At 41.8% G+C, this 15,405-nt stretch overlaps 1 protein-coding gene across 4 annotated transcripts in view; it reads left to right on the forward strand.

Moving 5' to 3' along the window:
- nbeab (neurobeachin b) overlaps positions 1 to 15,405 on the forward strand; it is a 235,287-nt gene that overhangs the window by 102,932 nt on the left and 116,950 nt on the right. For 2 of the 4 annotated variants that reach the window (XM_049575634.1, XM_049575636.1), the window contains exons 18-29: positions 2,975 to 3,083; positions 3,182 to 3,263; positions 3,366 to 3,489; positions 4,165 to 4,357; positions 4,521 to 5,528; positions 6,478 to 6,695; positions 6,948 to 7,101; positions 8,006 to 8,186; positions 9,119 to 9,246; positions 9,575 to 9,682; positions 10,130 to 10,295; positions 12,089 to 12,506. In XM_049575634.1, coding sequence (XP_049431591.1) covers positions 2,975 to 3,083; positions 3,182 to 3,263; positions 3,366 to 3,489; positions 4,165 to 4,357; positions 4,521 to 5,528; positions 6,478 to 6,695; positions 6,948 to 7,101; positions 8,006 to 8,186; positions 9,119 to 9,246; positions 9,575 to 9,682; positions 10,130 to 10,295; positions 12,089 to 12,506 — 2,889 coding nt within the window. The remainder of the gene's footprint in view (positions 1 to 2,974; positions 3,084 to 3,181; positions 3,264 to 3,365; positions 3,490 to 4,164; positions 4,358 to 4,520; positions 5,529 to 6,477; positions 6,696 to 6,947; positions 7,102 to 8,005; positions 8,187 to 9,118; positions 9,247 to 9,574; positions 9,683 to 10,129; positions 10,296 to 12,088; positions 12,507 to 15,405) is intronic. The other 2 variants (XM_049575637.1, XM_049575638.1) reach the window with 2 other exon arrangements.

Below are 15,405 nucleotides of genomic sequence, written 5' to 3' on the forward strand. Positions count from 1 at the left end.
GTGATGCTATTATCTACTCTGTGTTGTTTTACCATTTTAAGCCTCTCCATGTCTCTTACGTGTCTAGGTTAACATTATGATAGGCCAGGGCTCCTCAAAGTCCAAACTGAGGTTCGCATTCGGACTCAACGGCAAGTCAATTTAGACCGAGCCTTTTAACTCATGTTGTGAATACAATGCATTAGAAAGTGTAATGTTTTCATTCATTATCTGTAGTCACTTATTCTGTTGAGGGTTGCGGGGGGGCTGGAGCCTATCCCAGCTGACACTGAGCAAGAGGCAGGGTACACCCTGACAGGTCACTAGACTATCACAGGGTTAACGCATAGAGACAGACAACCATTCACACTCACACCTACAAGCAACTAAGAGTCACGAGTTAATCTAGCCTGCATGTCTTTTGACTGTGGGAGGAAGCCGGAGCACCTGGAGAAACCCACACTGACACGGGGAGAACATGCAGACTCCGAACAGGGGGGCTGAATGTGGTTTTGATGTGGCTTTTTTCCCTGTAAGTGTTGTCACATTACAAAATGAATAAACTGAATAAACCAGTGTACCTATGTATTGATACTATGGAACATGAGTATTGAAACCATTTCAAATATTCACAATCGACATGTACAGTATTGATAAACTGATATTTTTTTTTTTTTTTTACAAAACTATTCCCTATTGTTGACATTGTTGTCATGGTGACGTTAACTGCTGGAGTGTTGTGTGTTGTTGTTGCAGAATTCATACATTAACATTACATTGGAAAATTTGCTATCAGCTCCGAAATGGCAGCTACAGAATGTCTCCTGTTCTCTTTAGTACACAACTACAGCTAGTGTAAACGCAGTTGTAAGAATATGTATGAGTCAGAAATAATAACCGTCTGAGTTGTGTCTGCCTCAGTTCCGTGCTGGCCCAATCACAAGAGATGTGATATTAATAACTGTGACAATGAGTAGCCTATTGGTAGGCAGAGTAGCGCGGATCATAGCAAAACATCCAGTCACCAAAGAGGTGAAGATGCCATTCTCAAAATTTTGAATGTTTTTTTCATCATCTTGACTTTCTCGAACTTGAATGTATGTTGCTTAAGTTTTCAGTGAATTGATTAAATATTATTCAGTAATTGCCAATCATTCCAGACCCCTCACGTTAAATAAAAATCAGATGCAGACCTTAAAGTAATGAATTTGAGAGCCCCTGTGATAGGCTGCAAGGCTTTACAAACAAGCTTTACATCCAGGGACATGATTCATCTGTTCATGCCACTCTTTTGAAAAAGTGCACAATTAGAAGAGCCAAAAAAGTTTTGACTGGATGCCAGTTTTGCAAATTGGGATGCACTTCTTTGTAGAACACCTAAATTCCTGGTGTTGTGCCATGAAACCGTTACTTCACATAAGAGAATAGTGGAAGAGGTCCAAGTTACTGTCCCACAGAGTGAAATAAATAATAAACTACCTACCAGGATGTCAGCATATCTTCTGTATGCTTCACATTGGAGAGGAGAGAGAAAGAGAATGCTTATGGGTGGAGAGCCTATGATTGAAAATGTGTGATGCAGGGATGGATGGAGACGATATGGGGGTTTTGCTGTGCTCACAATGGTGGGATGTCCCTGATGCCTGCTGAATGGAGAGAACGGGCAGGCAGAAACCCCATACTAGACTGCTCCAGGCACAAGCGAAAGACCTATATCCTCAAGGGACATGAGGGCTTCATGAAAGCCTGGCCTCACCCCTCACTTTAATAGCTTTCATACATTTTAAAGCAGCACTATGAGCTCTGGTGCAACTCATAAAGAATTAAATGTGTTTTTTCAGTGCTTTGTTGATGTTATTACTTTTGTAATTAAATTTGTCATTTTACTTTCATTAGTTCATTAGGATGTTGTTGATTCTCTCAGGGTTGATGAGTCAAATAGTCAGTATGATGTGATGTGATCTAGAGGTTTGTTGTACTAGATAATACTATTTTTGGGGCCATGCAGTACAAAACAACTCAAAAAAGCATGAGAGAAAAGTCAGAATATATAAAATCTGTCTTATAATTGCATATACTCAACCACCCAGTCACGAACTTAAAGATAAAACCTAATAAATACGACATGTCAAGTTTATATTTAGAACTAATTATGCTGCCTACTGTATGATTAACTTATCCCTCCATCAGCAGTGTATTTTATCTCTTCTCATTGATTTCCATATTTGATGCAGTGTGCCTTTATTGTAACATTGTCTTAACTGATAAAGAGAATGATTCTGACTCAACCCCAACCCCAAAGGTTTTTTTTGGGGTGATTTTTTTCCTTGTCCGCTGTGAGGGTCCAAGGACAGAGGGTGTTCCATGTTGAGGCAAACTGATTTGTGGAGTTGGGCTATATACATAAAATTGAATTGAAGTGAACTTATCACTCACAAAAACATCTACAAGGCCTATCCTCTCAGTGAACCTCTTTCGTTGAGCAGACCTGTAAGCTCCACTTCAGCTTGCTATGCATCATCAGTCTGCCCATTTTTCCCAAATTTCCATATTTATAAATTTAAGGGAAATGCTACTCTTCTCGTAAGTGTCCAATTTGCCAGCCTCTGCAATATATGAAAAAATGTCGACTTATTAAGAAAGTCCCAGCTCATCTTAAGGCAGTGGCAGCAGCTTTGGCTTAGCATTGTGACAACAGTCCTTATGCTGTTTGCAGAGGTAGTTTGTCACTGTTGAACCCATTCACCTGCGGTATGCCTCTGTTGTATCTTGGAGCCATTCCTAGTGACAGGCTAACTTCGTTATCCTACACACCTCCAACGAAATTCCCCCAATTTATGACAGCAGGCAGTTCCTGACACTTGTCTCCAGAGCCCGGCTCCGTGGGTGAGAATAGGGAAGCAAGCTGACGGCACTCAATGATCCTTTCAGTGGCTTAGGGAGCTCTAAACAAGCCACTTTACCATTATGTCTGTGTGTGTGTGTTTATCCACAGGAGGAAGGTGGAGATCATGCACACACACAGCCTCTTTACTCTCCTGGGAGAGAGGCTCATGCTGCACACCAACACTGTGACCGTGACGACCTACAACACTCTGTACGAGGTAACAAAACATTTTCCTCTCAAGTATCTCAACATTCCTGCACCATTGGTCTCTGTGTACAGAATATGTGACTGATGTCTCATTGGTTCCTGCAACAGATTCTGACGGAGCAGGTGTGCACACAGGTAGTTCACAAACCTCATCCCGAACCCGACTCCACTGTCAAGATTCAGAATCCAAGTAAGTCTGTTATGTGTCACATTGAGTTTGATCCTTTCTGAAATTCTCTGGTAAAAATGACAGTATGTGTTTATATGTGTGTTTGCATGTGTGTGACATCAGTGATTCTCAAGGTGGTAGCCACCTTATTGAAGAACTCTGCCCCAAGCACGGAGCTGATGGAAGTTCGGCGGCTTTTCCTTTCAGACATGATCAAACTGTTTAGCAACAGCCGAGAGAACAGACGGTAAGTCGAACTTAAACTCCCTTTTACTCGCCCACTCCATCAGTTATCTTGCTGATTAATGTATCAAAGAAAAGAGAAGAGAGGCACACTGTTCCCCCTCCTTGTACCATGTTTAATTGGCTGATGTAGCTACAGTCATGTTGGTGCTAAATCATCCTGAGATATGTTCTTCACTATGTGTTTCGTTGACAGTTTTTGACAGTTTAACCCTCTTTCATCTATCAGAATGGATGTCAGAGGGGACCACACACCTACATACACACACTTTAAAACATATTGCAATTAAATTGTAAGTCTTAGGAAACCACTGACCTAAATCAACAACATAATTAGCCTAAAATTAATAGGCAGAAAGTGCTCAATCAAGTTAAACTGTTAAAATGAAGAAAAAAAAAACACTTAATAGTTTTTCACTTGCTGCTCTTTTTCTATCTTGGCTGTCATTTTGTTTTGTGAGAAGCTGCTGCCAAATACATAAACAAATGAATATACGAATGGCCAAATGATCACAACAATCTGCTGTAATACAAATAACAAAATGCCAAATAGCCCTGGTATGTACTTTTGACACAAAGAGAAATGTTGAGGAGAAGCAGAAAGACTAAGTAATGGGAAAACTTTAAAGTAAAAGAAAGTATTTAATTTGTTAATTGTGTGGTGACATGGGTATTGCAGGTGTCTGCTTCAGTGCTCTGTATGGCAGGACTGGATGTTTTCTCTTGGCTACATCAACCCTAAAAACTCTGATGAGCAAAAGATCACTGAGATGGTGTACAACATCTTTCGTATTCTGCTCTACCATGCCATCAAGTATGAGTGGGGTGGATGGCGTGTGTGGGTGGACACACTCTCAATAGCCCACTCTAAGGTGAGTATTGTACTGTACAACAAAGAAGAAACACTGACCTCTGCTGTTGATGGTGACATTATCTATTTTGTCTTAACTGTTAAACTTCTTATAAAGTGATATTCACAGTTTCTCCATTATAAATAGGTGGCTAACATTCTCTATAACATTGCCCTTTTTGCAGGTGACATATGAGGCACATAAAGAGTACTTGGCAAAGATGTATGAAGAGTACCAGCGTCAGGAGGAGGAGAATATTAAGAAAGGAAAGAAGGGTTTGGTCAGCACCATCTCCGGTCTGTCTGCTCAGGCCCCTGGCATTAAGGGTGTAATTGAGATCAGAGAAATGGATGATAACTCCCAGACGCCTGAGAGTGAGAAAGACTATGAGAGTGCAGACTCGCGCAACCTACTGGCTGAAGGGAAGGGACCTGAAGAGGGTCTGAGAGGAACAGAAGGTACAGTAGATGGGGTCAGGGTCGAAGTTCATGACCTTCTTGTGGACATCAAGGCTGAAAAGGTGGAAGCTACAGAGGTTAAGCTGGATGATTTGGACTTGTCCTCTGAATCTCTAGGAGTATCTGAGAATGGAGCACTGGTGGAGGTGGATTCTCTGTTGGATAATGTTTATTGTGCTGCTGTAGAAAAGCTCAACAGTAATGTCAACAGTGTGTTGTTGCCAAAGGGCAGCATGGATGACCAAAATGCACCCCCTCTCATTACTCTAGATGATGATAAGGACAGCATCCCTGACAGCAACAACTTCCTTTTTGGCAAGGTGGCAGGCAGCATGGAAGACAAACTACTGCCTGATCTCAGTGCATCTGAGCCTCTGGTGCTGCCCAGCCCAGAGCCCCCAGTCCACACTGGTGCCAGTGATGAACTAGGCCTTCTTGCTCACATGGCAGGCAGCTCTGAGCTTGGCTCCTTACCCAGTATCCTGGGGAAGGGTGAGTTTGAACTACAAGCAGCCTTGGAGGGCGTCAGCTCTGTGGCTGGTGCCGAGGCTAAGGCCTCCTCCAAAAGTCCAGAGGTCACTGACAACACAGCTGCAGCGACATGTGAAGGGGACCCCTCAGCTGTTGAGAACAGCAGTGCAGCAGATGCAAATAGCAACGCTTCTGACACTGAGAGATCAGATGATAGCAAGGACAAGGAGATGAAGAAGATTCAGACGACAGCCACCACACAGGTTGGTTCAAAACTAAATCATTGTGTTGTTCATTCATATAAATATTGAGTTATCCAGTAATATCTGGCACAAAAAGTCAGTCTTCTCCTTTTTAGACTTTCACATGAAAGAAATATTAGAGGTTCACTGACTTGACCAGATTGAAAATGACCGAACAGCTTTGCCAGAGGGAAATACAAGAGCAGACGATCATGAATACAGAAACAGAGCAGCGTCAGGGTCAAAGCGAGGAGGGAGACCATTTGCCATTGTCAGAATGCGTTGGCCTTTTGTGAATAGTTCTATATTAACAGACCCATAGGGATCATTCCTTTCCCTAACTGTTGTAACAGGGACAGGATGGCCTGGTGCACATCAGGCAACATCCCTCTGGGATTCAGGAAAGTGGGCTGCCGCAATAGTTGACTGAGCCAACAGGAGGGCAGAAATAGACAAAGCATTATTCTGTAACAACCGCCTGGGATTTGTTCCTTGTTCCCTTTGTCTCATAAGAACTGTGCTCTTTTGCAGAGGTCAGGCTCTTTGCCTAACCTGGGTCACTGATGCAGGGCCAGTGGGAGGCAGGGTTTATTTTTAAACCTTTCTCTGCTGTTGCATAATTGCTCATGTTCAATTCATCACCGCTGCCTTTTAAACAGGCTTTTTTGCATCACCTTGCTGACTCATTCATCTTATGTTTAGGGGTTGCATTAAGCTTGTTGTATTTTTTCCTTTACCCACGGGCAGGAAGAGGTTATACGAGGACTCCCTTTAATCTGGCAATTCATCATTCATAGTGAATGGTATGACAGTGGCATTATATCTCATTAAGGGTGCACTATCCATCTTGACAGAAGAACAGGATTAGCAACCAGTCTGTAAACAGGATCTCATGATGCACAGTAATTGTAAATGTGATACCAAATTAATCTGTCTACTGATTTTTGCTCATTAACTGGTCTCCCATCAGAGTCTGCATGGCCGCCTAGCCACTCAGATGGAAAGGGACATTCGTGTGGATTTGGGCTTTAGGGGGACACCCATGACAGAGGAACAGCGACGGCAGTTCAGTCCCGGCCCACGCACCACAATGTTCCGCATCCCAGAGTTCAAATGGTCAGCCATGCACCAGAGACTGCTCACTGACCTGCTGTTTGCACTGGAGAGTGACGTCCATGTCTGGAGGAGGTGTGTGAAGTGGTTTATGTGCGCTTAAGAGACACAGAGAGGGAGGGTGAGCATGGTGCTTGTAGTGATACTTAGAACACCCTGAACTGAAATATCATGTTATTGCTGTTTTTAGACATATACTGAATCTAGCTTTTTTATGAACCCTATAAATATATTTAGTTTACCACACAGTTATATTTCCACATGGTTTTCTATAAAGTGAAAAATGAATGTACCCATAATAATTTTTTTTTCCTCCTCCCTATGCAGCCACTCCACTAAATCTGTCATGGACTTTGTTAATAGTAATGAGAACATTATTTTTGTCCACAACACCATCCACCTCATCTCACAAATGGTCGACAACATTATTATTGCTTGTGGAGGGATCTTGCCTCTTCTCTCAGCGGCCACCTCTCCTACTGTAAGTGCACCACACTGTTTTCACTGTGAGGGGATAATGCCATCTAGTGGTAATTTATTATAACCTTTTGGTTGCCTATGGCTGTCTGAAGTTTAGTGCAGGACAGTATGTACCCATGGGAAATAAGACATTTTTGTGTTTATTGATTTGGGTCACCTTTATTTGCTCAGCTTCACTTTACTACAGTTAATGCAGAGGACATTACTTTGCAATGAACCTCCCTGGGTGTCATTCGTGTTTACTTTTATCAGTTTGCCATAATTATCAAATTTAATTTGAAATCTTGAACTGAAAAGGATTTTAATCATCTTCTCCTCTTTATTTTGTCTTTTGAGTGCCAAGATTATTATTTATGCAGTTCAAATTTTTCCCTCTTAATTACTGTATTCACAACCCTTTTGTGTGTAATACTCATTAAATAGATCTAAAAATGTACCATCCCTCTGGAATGGTGCCGTTGGCACCCATCTCAATATTTTCCTTGGAAAACCTTTCCATGTTTTATCACAAAGGAAAGAGCTAACACAAAAGTGTCTTTCAGAAAATATCACCTTGGGTGGAGTTGGAAAATCAGTCAATCTGAGATCAAACTCTCCACCAAAGTTTACAGTTTTGAATATTATCTCTGCTTCCTCTGAGAGGGGAATCTACTCACCCTCTCGGAATAACAGCCCATGCTGCTGCCCTCTTCCTGACCTGCCACTGAGTGTCTGTCCTAAATTCAACAGCTACCATCACTCTGTTTATGTCTGTGATATGCTGCTCTTTCCTATTCCATTGCATGTTTCTGTTGAAAAAAATAATGCTTTAATCACAACTAGAGGTGAGAATGTGGCAAAGATGATATTGTACATGTGCACTTTAGTTTTTATGTGACTGGTGTCTTCTTTATTGCTTGTGCAAGACGGAGTTGGAGAACATTGAGGCAACGCAGGGCATGTCTACAGAGACTGCCATCACTTTCCTATCCCGTCTCATGGTTATGGTGGATGTGCTGGTGTTCTCGAGCTCTCTCAACTTCAGTGAGATAGAGGCTGAGAAGAATATGTCATCCGGTGGCCTGATGCGCCAGTGCCTCAGACTTGGTAAGATCATGATTGTATGTTTGTGGCTGTAAATGTGAGTGTCAGTCAGTGCAATGAGCCAGTAAAACAATTACAGCATTTTTATATAGGATTTTGGAAGGTAAACTGCATCTTTTGCCAGCCATAGTGGAAAATTGATGAGGTAGTGAATGCCATGACAGTATTCTCTTCACATACTAATAATTCCCCTAATCCCTGAAAATCCTCTGTTTGATCAGCAAAGCTAATTAATTTGAGTCCTTTGCTAATTGTATACTAAAGTGGAGAATGTGCAGGGTTTTTCAGCACTAAAAAATTACAGGATCATCTTTTTGGAATTCAAAACAAGCAGAGAGAATCATTAGCATTGTAATCGCATACTCTTTACAAATGGTAGCCTGTATTGTCTGTCATTGGTGTGTCTCATAAGACTCATGAGTTCCTCTCTGCCCTTGTGAGTGTTTGAATGTGTCTGTGTGCAAAATAGAGAGTTGATGAAAGGCATTTGAATACAAAGTAGAGAACTACTAAATTCTACCAAACCAGAATAATTTGACACACGAAGCAATCACTGAAAATGTATTTTTTGGTCTGTTTCTGTCAGAGTGCGTAAAAGTGTTTCTGTGTCCATATCTGTTTGCGCCTGTGGGTCTGCGTCCCCGCGAGCCTGTGTTTGCCGGATTGTTGACTCCAAGTTGTGCTCTGGGGGATGGGGAATAGCCTTCAGACTTCACAGTGTCCTTGTTGCAAACATACAATTTCTCATCACTGGCTTCAGTGTGAAATCAGTCTGGCTGCTGATTTTACTCCTGGCCTCTGTCCCAGCAGCCTGGAACAAATAGTCATCAGAGATAACTGATTAATTTTAAAGAGGTCATGCATGTTATCAACATTTAATTCCATTTAACTTTGAAATGAGAGCCTATTTGTATGCTGTGTGTGTGCGTGTTCAGTGTGTTGTGTGGCTGTTAGGAACTGTCTGGAGTGCAGGCAGAGACACAGAGACCGGGGAAATAAGTCTTCGATTCCCAACAACAGCAAGACTCAGGAAATCCTGCAAAATGCTCTGAGTTCCAACAAGGTGAGATGTGTAGTTTCTGTACCCCCAGAAAATTTCATTTATACAATGCATTTATAGTAAGAACCCTCTGCCCCATGATGATAATGTGACCTGACTAGTGACGCTAAATCAGCTCTCCTATTCTAAACATTATTTGTACTCCCTATGGTACTGAATCTGTCCTTGTGTACAACATACAAATGTTGGCAGATTTTTTTTTTCAGTTCCATATTTGACAGTTTTCTAATCTTTAAAATGATGTAATAAAAAAAAGTAATACCAAAACCAGCTTAATTGAACTTCAACTAAGCAGAGTAGCATGTCATATTGTGTTATCTCTCTGCTTTAGACAGCCATAGAGACTGTCCCTAGTAACCTGTCTCCCATCAAGGACCCTGATCGCCTTTTGCAGGATGTGGATATCAATCGACTGCGGGCTGTGGTGTTTCGTGATGTGGTGAGTGCAGGTCTGTGTGTGTGTGTGTGTGTGTGTGTGTGTGTGTGTGTGTGTGTGTGTGTGTGTCTGACTTGGCTGCAGGTAGAGAGGATGAAATTAGGATTGTTGTTTTTTTGTTTTGTTTTTTTGGCAGGTAAGCAGGTGTGTAATTTAATACCTCTCAATCAACGGGTAAAACACCAAAGGACCCTTTGTTGACTGAGCTGCTGTCCCTTAATCACAAGCCCTCAAAAGTTGAATGGAAATACTGTAATTCAAAGCAACATATTTCAAAGCACGTATTAGAAATATGATAGAGAATAATGGCAGTACTTTGAATGTGTTTTCACACTCTATGCAACGTGCATTTGCTGTGAGAGAACCATTTCAGAAAGCAGCAGTAGATTGTGTGAAATGAGATCTTCTGAATAGAGAGTGGCATAACTGTGTTGTGATTCCTCTCCACAGGATGACAGTAAACAAGCCCAGTTCCTGGCTTTAGCTGTGGTGTACTTCATCTCTGTCCTCATGGTCTCCAAGTACCGCGACATCCTGGAGCCCCAGCGTGAGACTGCCAGGATAAACCAGTCAGGATGCAGCATGCGTCAGGAGATCAACTCACCAACCAGCACAGGTGTTGACAGCTGTGCCCTACCTTTCCTACAGTCATTCTTCCTGTTCACTAATCTTAGCTTGTAGTAACTGTGTCTGATATAAATGAATTTTAAGTGTCCTTGGTCCTTTCTGATGCACTGCTGCCATCCTGAGCTGAAAGCTCATTCAGTAAAATAGCAGGGATCCCCTGCCTGCACTCCACTGACTCACCTATGATTTATTCATGAGCTCTGCTAATTGCACCGCACAGAATTAAATGTGGAAGCAAATGGAGACTGGGGCTGGAGATGGTAGTTATGAACTTGAATAGGCATCATCGTTCTCTCTGAAATGAAAGGTAGTATGTGCCTCAAGTCATAAATCATACATTAAGCCACATGAAAGGAAATCAGTGGTTGCCTACAAAGGTTTAGCGCAACGTCTGCTGCAGTGCCAACTTGCTATTATGAGATGCACGAGTGAGCATACTTTATCAACTTCCATTCAGACAAAAGGTGAAGTGAATAAAAGAAACACAAGGAAAAGGAGAGAGGCCAAAGGAAATATGAAAGTGTAATTTGAGGAGCTTGGAACACACAGAGAATGAAGAAAGAGAAGATGAGCAGTGAGAAGTTGAGAGATGGGAAAGCAGCAGCCTGCTGGCCAACTACTGTGGGTTTGTGGGGCAGTGGAGCCAGGCTTGCTATTTTCAGCCCCATCTGTCAGTGCCCATTAGGCAAGCAATCCACCAGAGGAGAATGGGATCATAGAGGTTGCTGGGAGGAGAGAGGCACACTGCCGCCTTCATAAATTTCACCAGAAAATGGGGAATTTTCCAGACGGCATGTGGCAGACGATTGTCTGATGGACCAGGAAGCTAGACGACTTGCTGGCTAAATCAGGCCCTGCTGACCTCGTTAGGGGGCATGTGATGAATATTAATATAGGGCCTTGCATCTACTGTAGGTAACCACTTGGTCACAATGAACCAACATCTTACTAGAGAGGCACCTCTGCATGTTTCTGGGGAGGAAAAGCAAACATTTTATTCAGTCAAGTAGATCACTATACAGACAATGAATTTTCAATGTATGAAGAAACAAAATGCTGCAGATTCCAATAAGACTTTTGGTCCACACTCGCAATCTCATGTGTATAGAAAGGTACAGTAAACAGTATTTTATGTACCAGAATAATAGAGCTACTTCTGCTTCCTCTGTCATAGTTCTAAAGCAGTGAAATAGCCTCCCAAGACTTAAGGCAGGAGGAAGCTGAAGAAAAGCATTCATGTTTTATTAGCATAGAAGGGGAATAACAGAGAGATAATCTCACCAAAAGATCAGAGCTTCTGGAGAGAGATCTAAGAAGCAGCACTGGCACATGGCTCTCTTTACACATGCTAAATTTACTCTTTGGCTAGGGATGTAAAACTAGCTTTGGAATGTAATTTTATTCAGTGGTATTGGTTAATTATTTAGTTTTAAATCCCCATTTCCCACTTTTCTTGACAACTATTATATTGATTGTAGGCATAAATAAAAACTACCTATGATAAATGCATGTTGATCAATATACTGTAGGGATCGAGAGACAATGTAATTATTGACATTTTTTTGTCCTGAAAGCTTGTTTAATCTTGTGTTGTTTGTTTTTGTGTATTTTTTTTAAACTAAGGGATTAAATTGACAAACGATAATTATTTTATTACTCAAAATAACAAATAATACACACTGATCATTTTTTCAGTTACCTTTTAGTATTGCACATACAGCATTTTCTGTAATGTGGTCTCCACCTATCACTCTTGGTTTTCTGTGTGTGTTTGTTCTACAGAAACACCCCTAGCATTTGACAATGGTAAGGACCATCCTGTGCCATCAGACTTGCATATGGAGACCTCCCTTCCCCACACAGACTCTGGTATTGGAGAGGAGCAGGTAGCCAGCATCCTTAATGGGTCTGATCTGGACCACAGCGCAGGACTGCTCATATCTACACTGTCCTCAGAGGTGAAGAAGTCCCAGGAGAGTCTGTCTGAATCACCCAGTGTGGAGGCACTAAAACCGCCCTCCTCTATCATCAGCATTAGCCAGCCCAACAAGGGCATCAATGTGAAAGAGATTCTGAAGAGCCTGGTGGCAGCTCCAGTGGAGGGCATGGAGGCTGGGCTGGAGCCCCTGTCCTACCCAGATCCTGCTGCCAGTGCCCAGGCCCAGGCCATGCTGCCCATGCAGTTTCACTCCTTTGACAGGTGAGGAAGTGTCGTCAGTTGATAGTCTGTTGTACAGATTTTTTTTTTTTTTTTTTTTTTCCCCAAAGAAGTGTATCAGAGATTTTGCCTGGTTCAGCCCAACCATTAACTACAAATGATGTACACTTTACCATTACCAACAAGTTTATAGTATTGAAATTGATAAAAACAGTGAAAATTCATTCTGCATTATTTTTTATTAAAATCACATTATCATTACTGGGTAAAACATGGCATTAAAACACAACTTTAATGTACTTTTGACAAAAAAATGAATGCAATCTTGACTAAAACATCTGCATGTATGGAAACAATATGGTCCTTGAACTTGAGTTTTATATTTTCCTTAATAGGAAAAGCAAACTGTGTTAAAGCCAAAAACAAACCGTGATGAAACAAAAGAAGATAACAATAATTACATCATGTCTGACTGTATAATTCTCTGAGGTTTACATTTTTTAAGGATGGCCAGCGAAAATTTCATGCCATAAGTGATGTGTGTGTCTGTGTGTGTATGTGCATGCTATCACTCAAGGGACCGTAAAATGCTGATGTTAATCCCCTCAGTTTATCTTACTTATCCAGTATACCACTAATGGTTTTTAAGTAGCATGCAACACATTATTCATTTCAGACCATTATTGTACTCAGTCCCCACGGCAAGGAATCCCTGTGTTTGAAAAGGTCTCTGAAGCACTGTGGCACTGCTGTGGTTTATTTACGTTCCTGGATTAGATAAAACCACACAGTAATCTGTCTGGATTTGGGAGTTTACAAACCTGCTCCTGCAGGGATTTCAAGCTTCAAGCCCCTGAGCCCTGTCTCCTATGGTTGATAAAGTTTTGAAAATCATAATTTTTCTAAAAGTAATTTGAGTTGGTTTAGCACAAACAAAAACTAATCCTGTCCTCTGGACACCGCTGTTTTGGTAGAGTTTTTGTTTGCGTCTGTGTATAATCACCGCCAGGCTCCAGAGAGATGGCAGAGGACACACTGAGTCAGGAGGAACAATGGGGCCTCCCTTCTTTTTAATGCATGCTGCTGCTGCTGCTGAGCTGGGCTGAGGTGAGCCTGATGAATAGGGGAGAAGATGGAGGAGTATGTGGTGAGAGGACAGCTGAGAGGGTGGGGGTCTCCAGGGCGTTGATGACAGATTAAACAGAAGCGGCCTCACGCCACACCATGGCCAGCCCTGTCGCCCTCACTACTCACACCCGTAATGGGAACTGGCAGCCTGAAATGAGTCGCCACAGCAAAGTGTATTATTTTTGAAATGCTTTCACACAAACCCTCCTGACCACATATACAACTTTGTCTCATGCTTTTCATGTCACTCCCCCTCCAGCCTCTATTTGCTGTGTCTAATTGTTTGCCACCTGCCAGTGAAATGAGCTGCCAGACATGGACAGGCCTTTCATTTGTCTGTCAGGGTGACAATAGATTGGGAGTGACAACATCAAAAAGAAAAAAGGAGGAAAAAATGGCTTAAAGTGGAGTGCACAGGGGCAGTCGTTGCAGAGGCCACTCTACTGGAGACTTTCATAGAAGAGATTCAAATTACTCAACGTCCAGATTCCTTAAGACCCAATGGGAATACAGTAGAAAAATACTTCACTATACCTCACTTTAACTTCCTCCCCTCTTCTTCCCCAAAAGTCTTCAAATAAGCTCTATGGGATATTGTTTGTTCTTCTTGTTTTTTCCCAAGATGTAGAGCAATGATAACTGGTTTTAAATGAATTTGAGAGTGGAATATAAGCACATTTCCTCTCTCTGTCCCTGTATTCCTAAATAAAGCGCTATTAGATTAGATTCCATCTGTTGGATTTATAAAGGAAACATTTCTTTGGTTATACTTTACACTGCGGCCATCTCCCACAGCTGCAGACCTCATTAATATTAATTCTAAGATTAATCCTTGCTTTATTCTGTGCAACTCAATTAAGACAATTCTATTAATAAAATATGCGGTAGATAATCTATACATGATTCATGAGTACTTGGCTAATGAATTATTCATTGAAAGAGGTTCATGTTTTATCTACATCCTGTAGATCTAATGTAGCGTCCCAGCTATGCCAATGAACAGACAGGCTTCTGCTGGAAGACGCAAGCAAGGGATACATACGGAAAGCAAGATTAAATTCATGGCAAGTTCCGACAGTCAAAACACGCTAGTGATGTTCTCATATCTGTCAATGAGATTTCACAGAGGGGAGCAGTACAGAGATCTACTAAATAAATGATACTCGTCACCAGTGTTCTTCAGAGCACAGCTGTATCTCTGGAGATAATAATTTCAGATAGCTTTCAAGCTTTTCTCTGACTTTTTTGACTGACTGAGTAGATTTTGATCTGCCAAAATTCAAAAATGTTATTACGCCACTAGTTTTTGTGTCAGCGAGGCAACAGTGTGTCACTGAATGTGTTCATAGAGAAACTACAGAGCTATTTCATCTGTTACATTAAGCATTTGATAATTTTGAGAAATTGGTTGCACAGTAGAAGTACAAGCCATGCTAGGTTTGTTTCTGATGGAGTCCAGCATGTTTTACTTCATCTGTGAGATGGACTGTGGACATATAATTGCAACATAAAACAGTCTGTGTTGTTTTTGTTGAGGGGGGATTTCTGGGGATTTGCTTCAGATGACAGCAGGCTTAGCTCGTGACAGAGCAGAGGCCTGGCCTGTGTCAACCAGAGTAACTGCCGGAGATTGGACAAGACATTATCTGGCACCCTCACAAACCCAAAGGCCAACTGCAGACCCGATAAGGACAAGCTTTCCTTCTCCTTCCTGTCAGGGAGCTCTTCAAGGGCCAAGTTCACTGCATCATCTTTAATCCCTGGCCAGTCAGATTGCATGCGAACAGAGGTCTGGTGGGTTAGTGGTATGGCT

This window comes from Epinephelus fuscoguttatus, linkage group LG5 (assembly GCF_011397635.1).
Source record: "Epinephelus fuscoguttatus linkage group LG5, E.fuscoguttatus.final_Chr_v1".
Classification (NCBI taxonomy): domain Eukaryota; kingdom Metazoa; phylum Chordata; class Actinopteri; order Perciformes; family Serranidae; genus Epinephelus; species Epinephelus fuscoguttatus.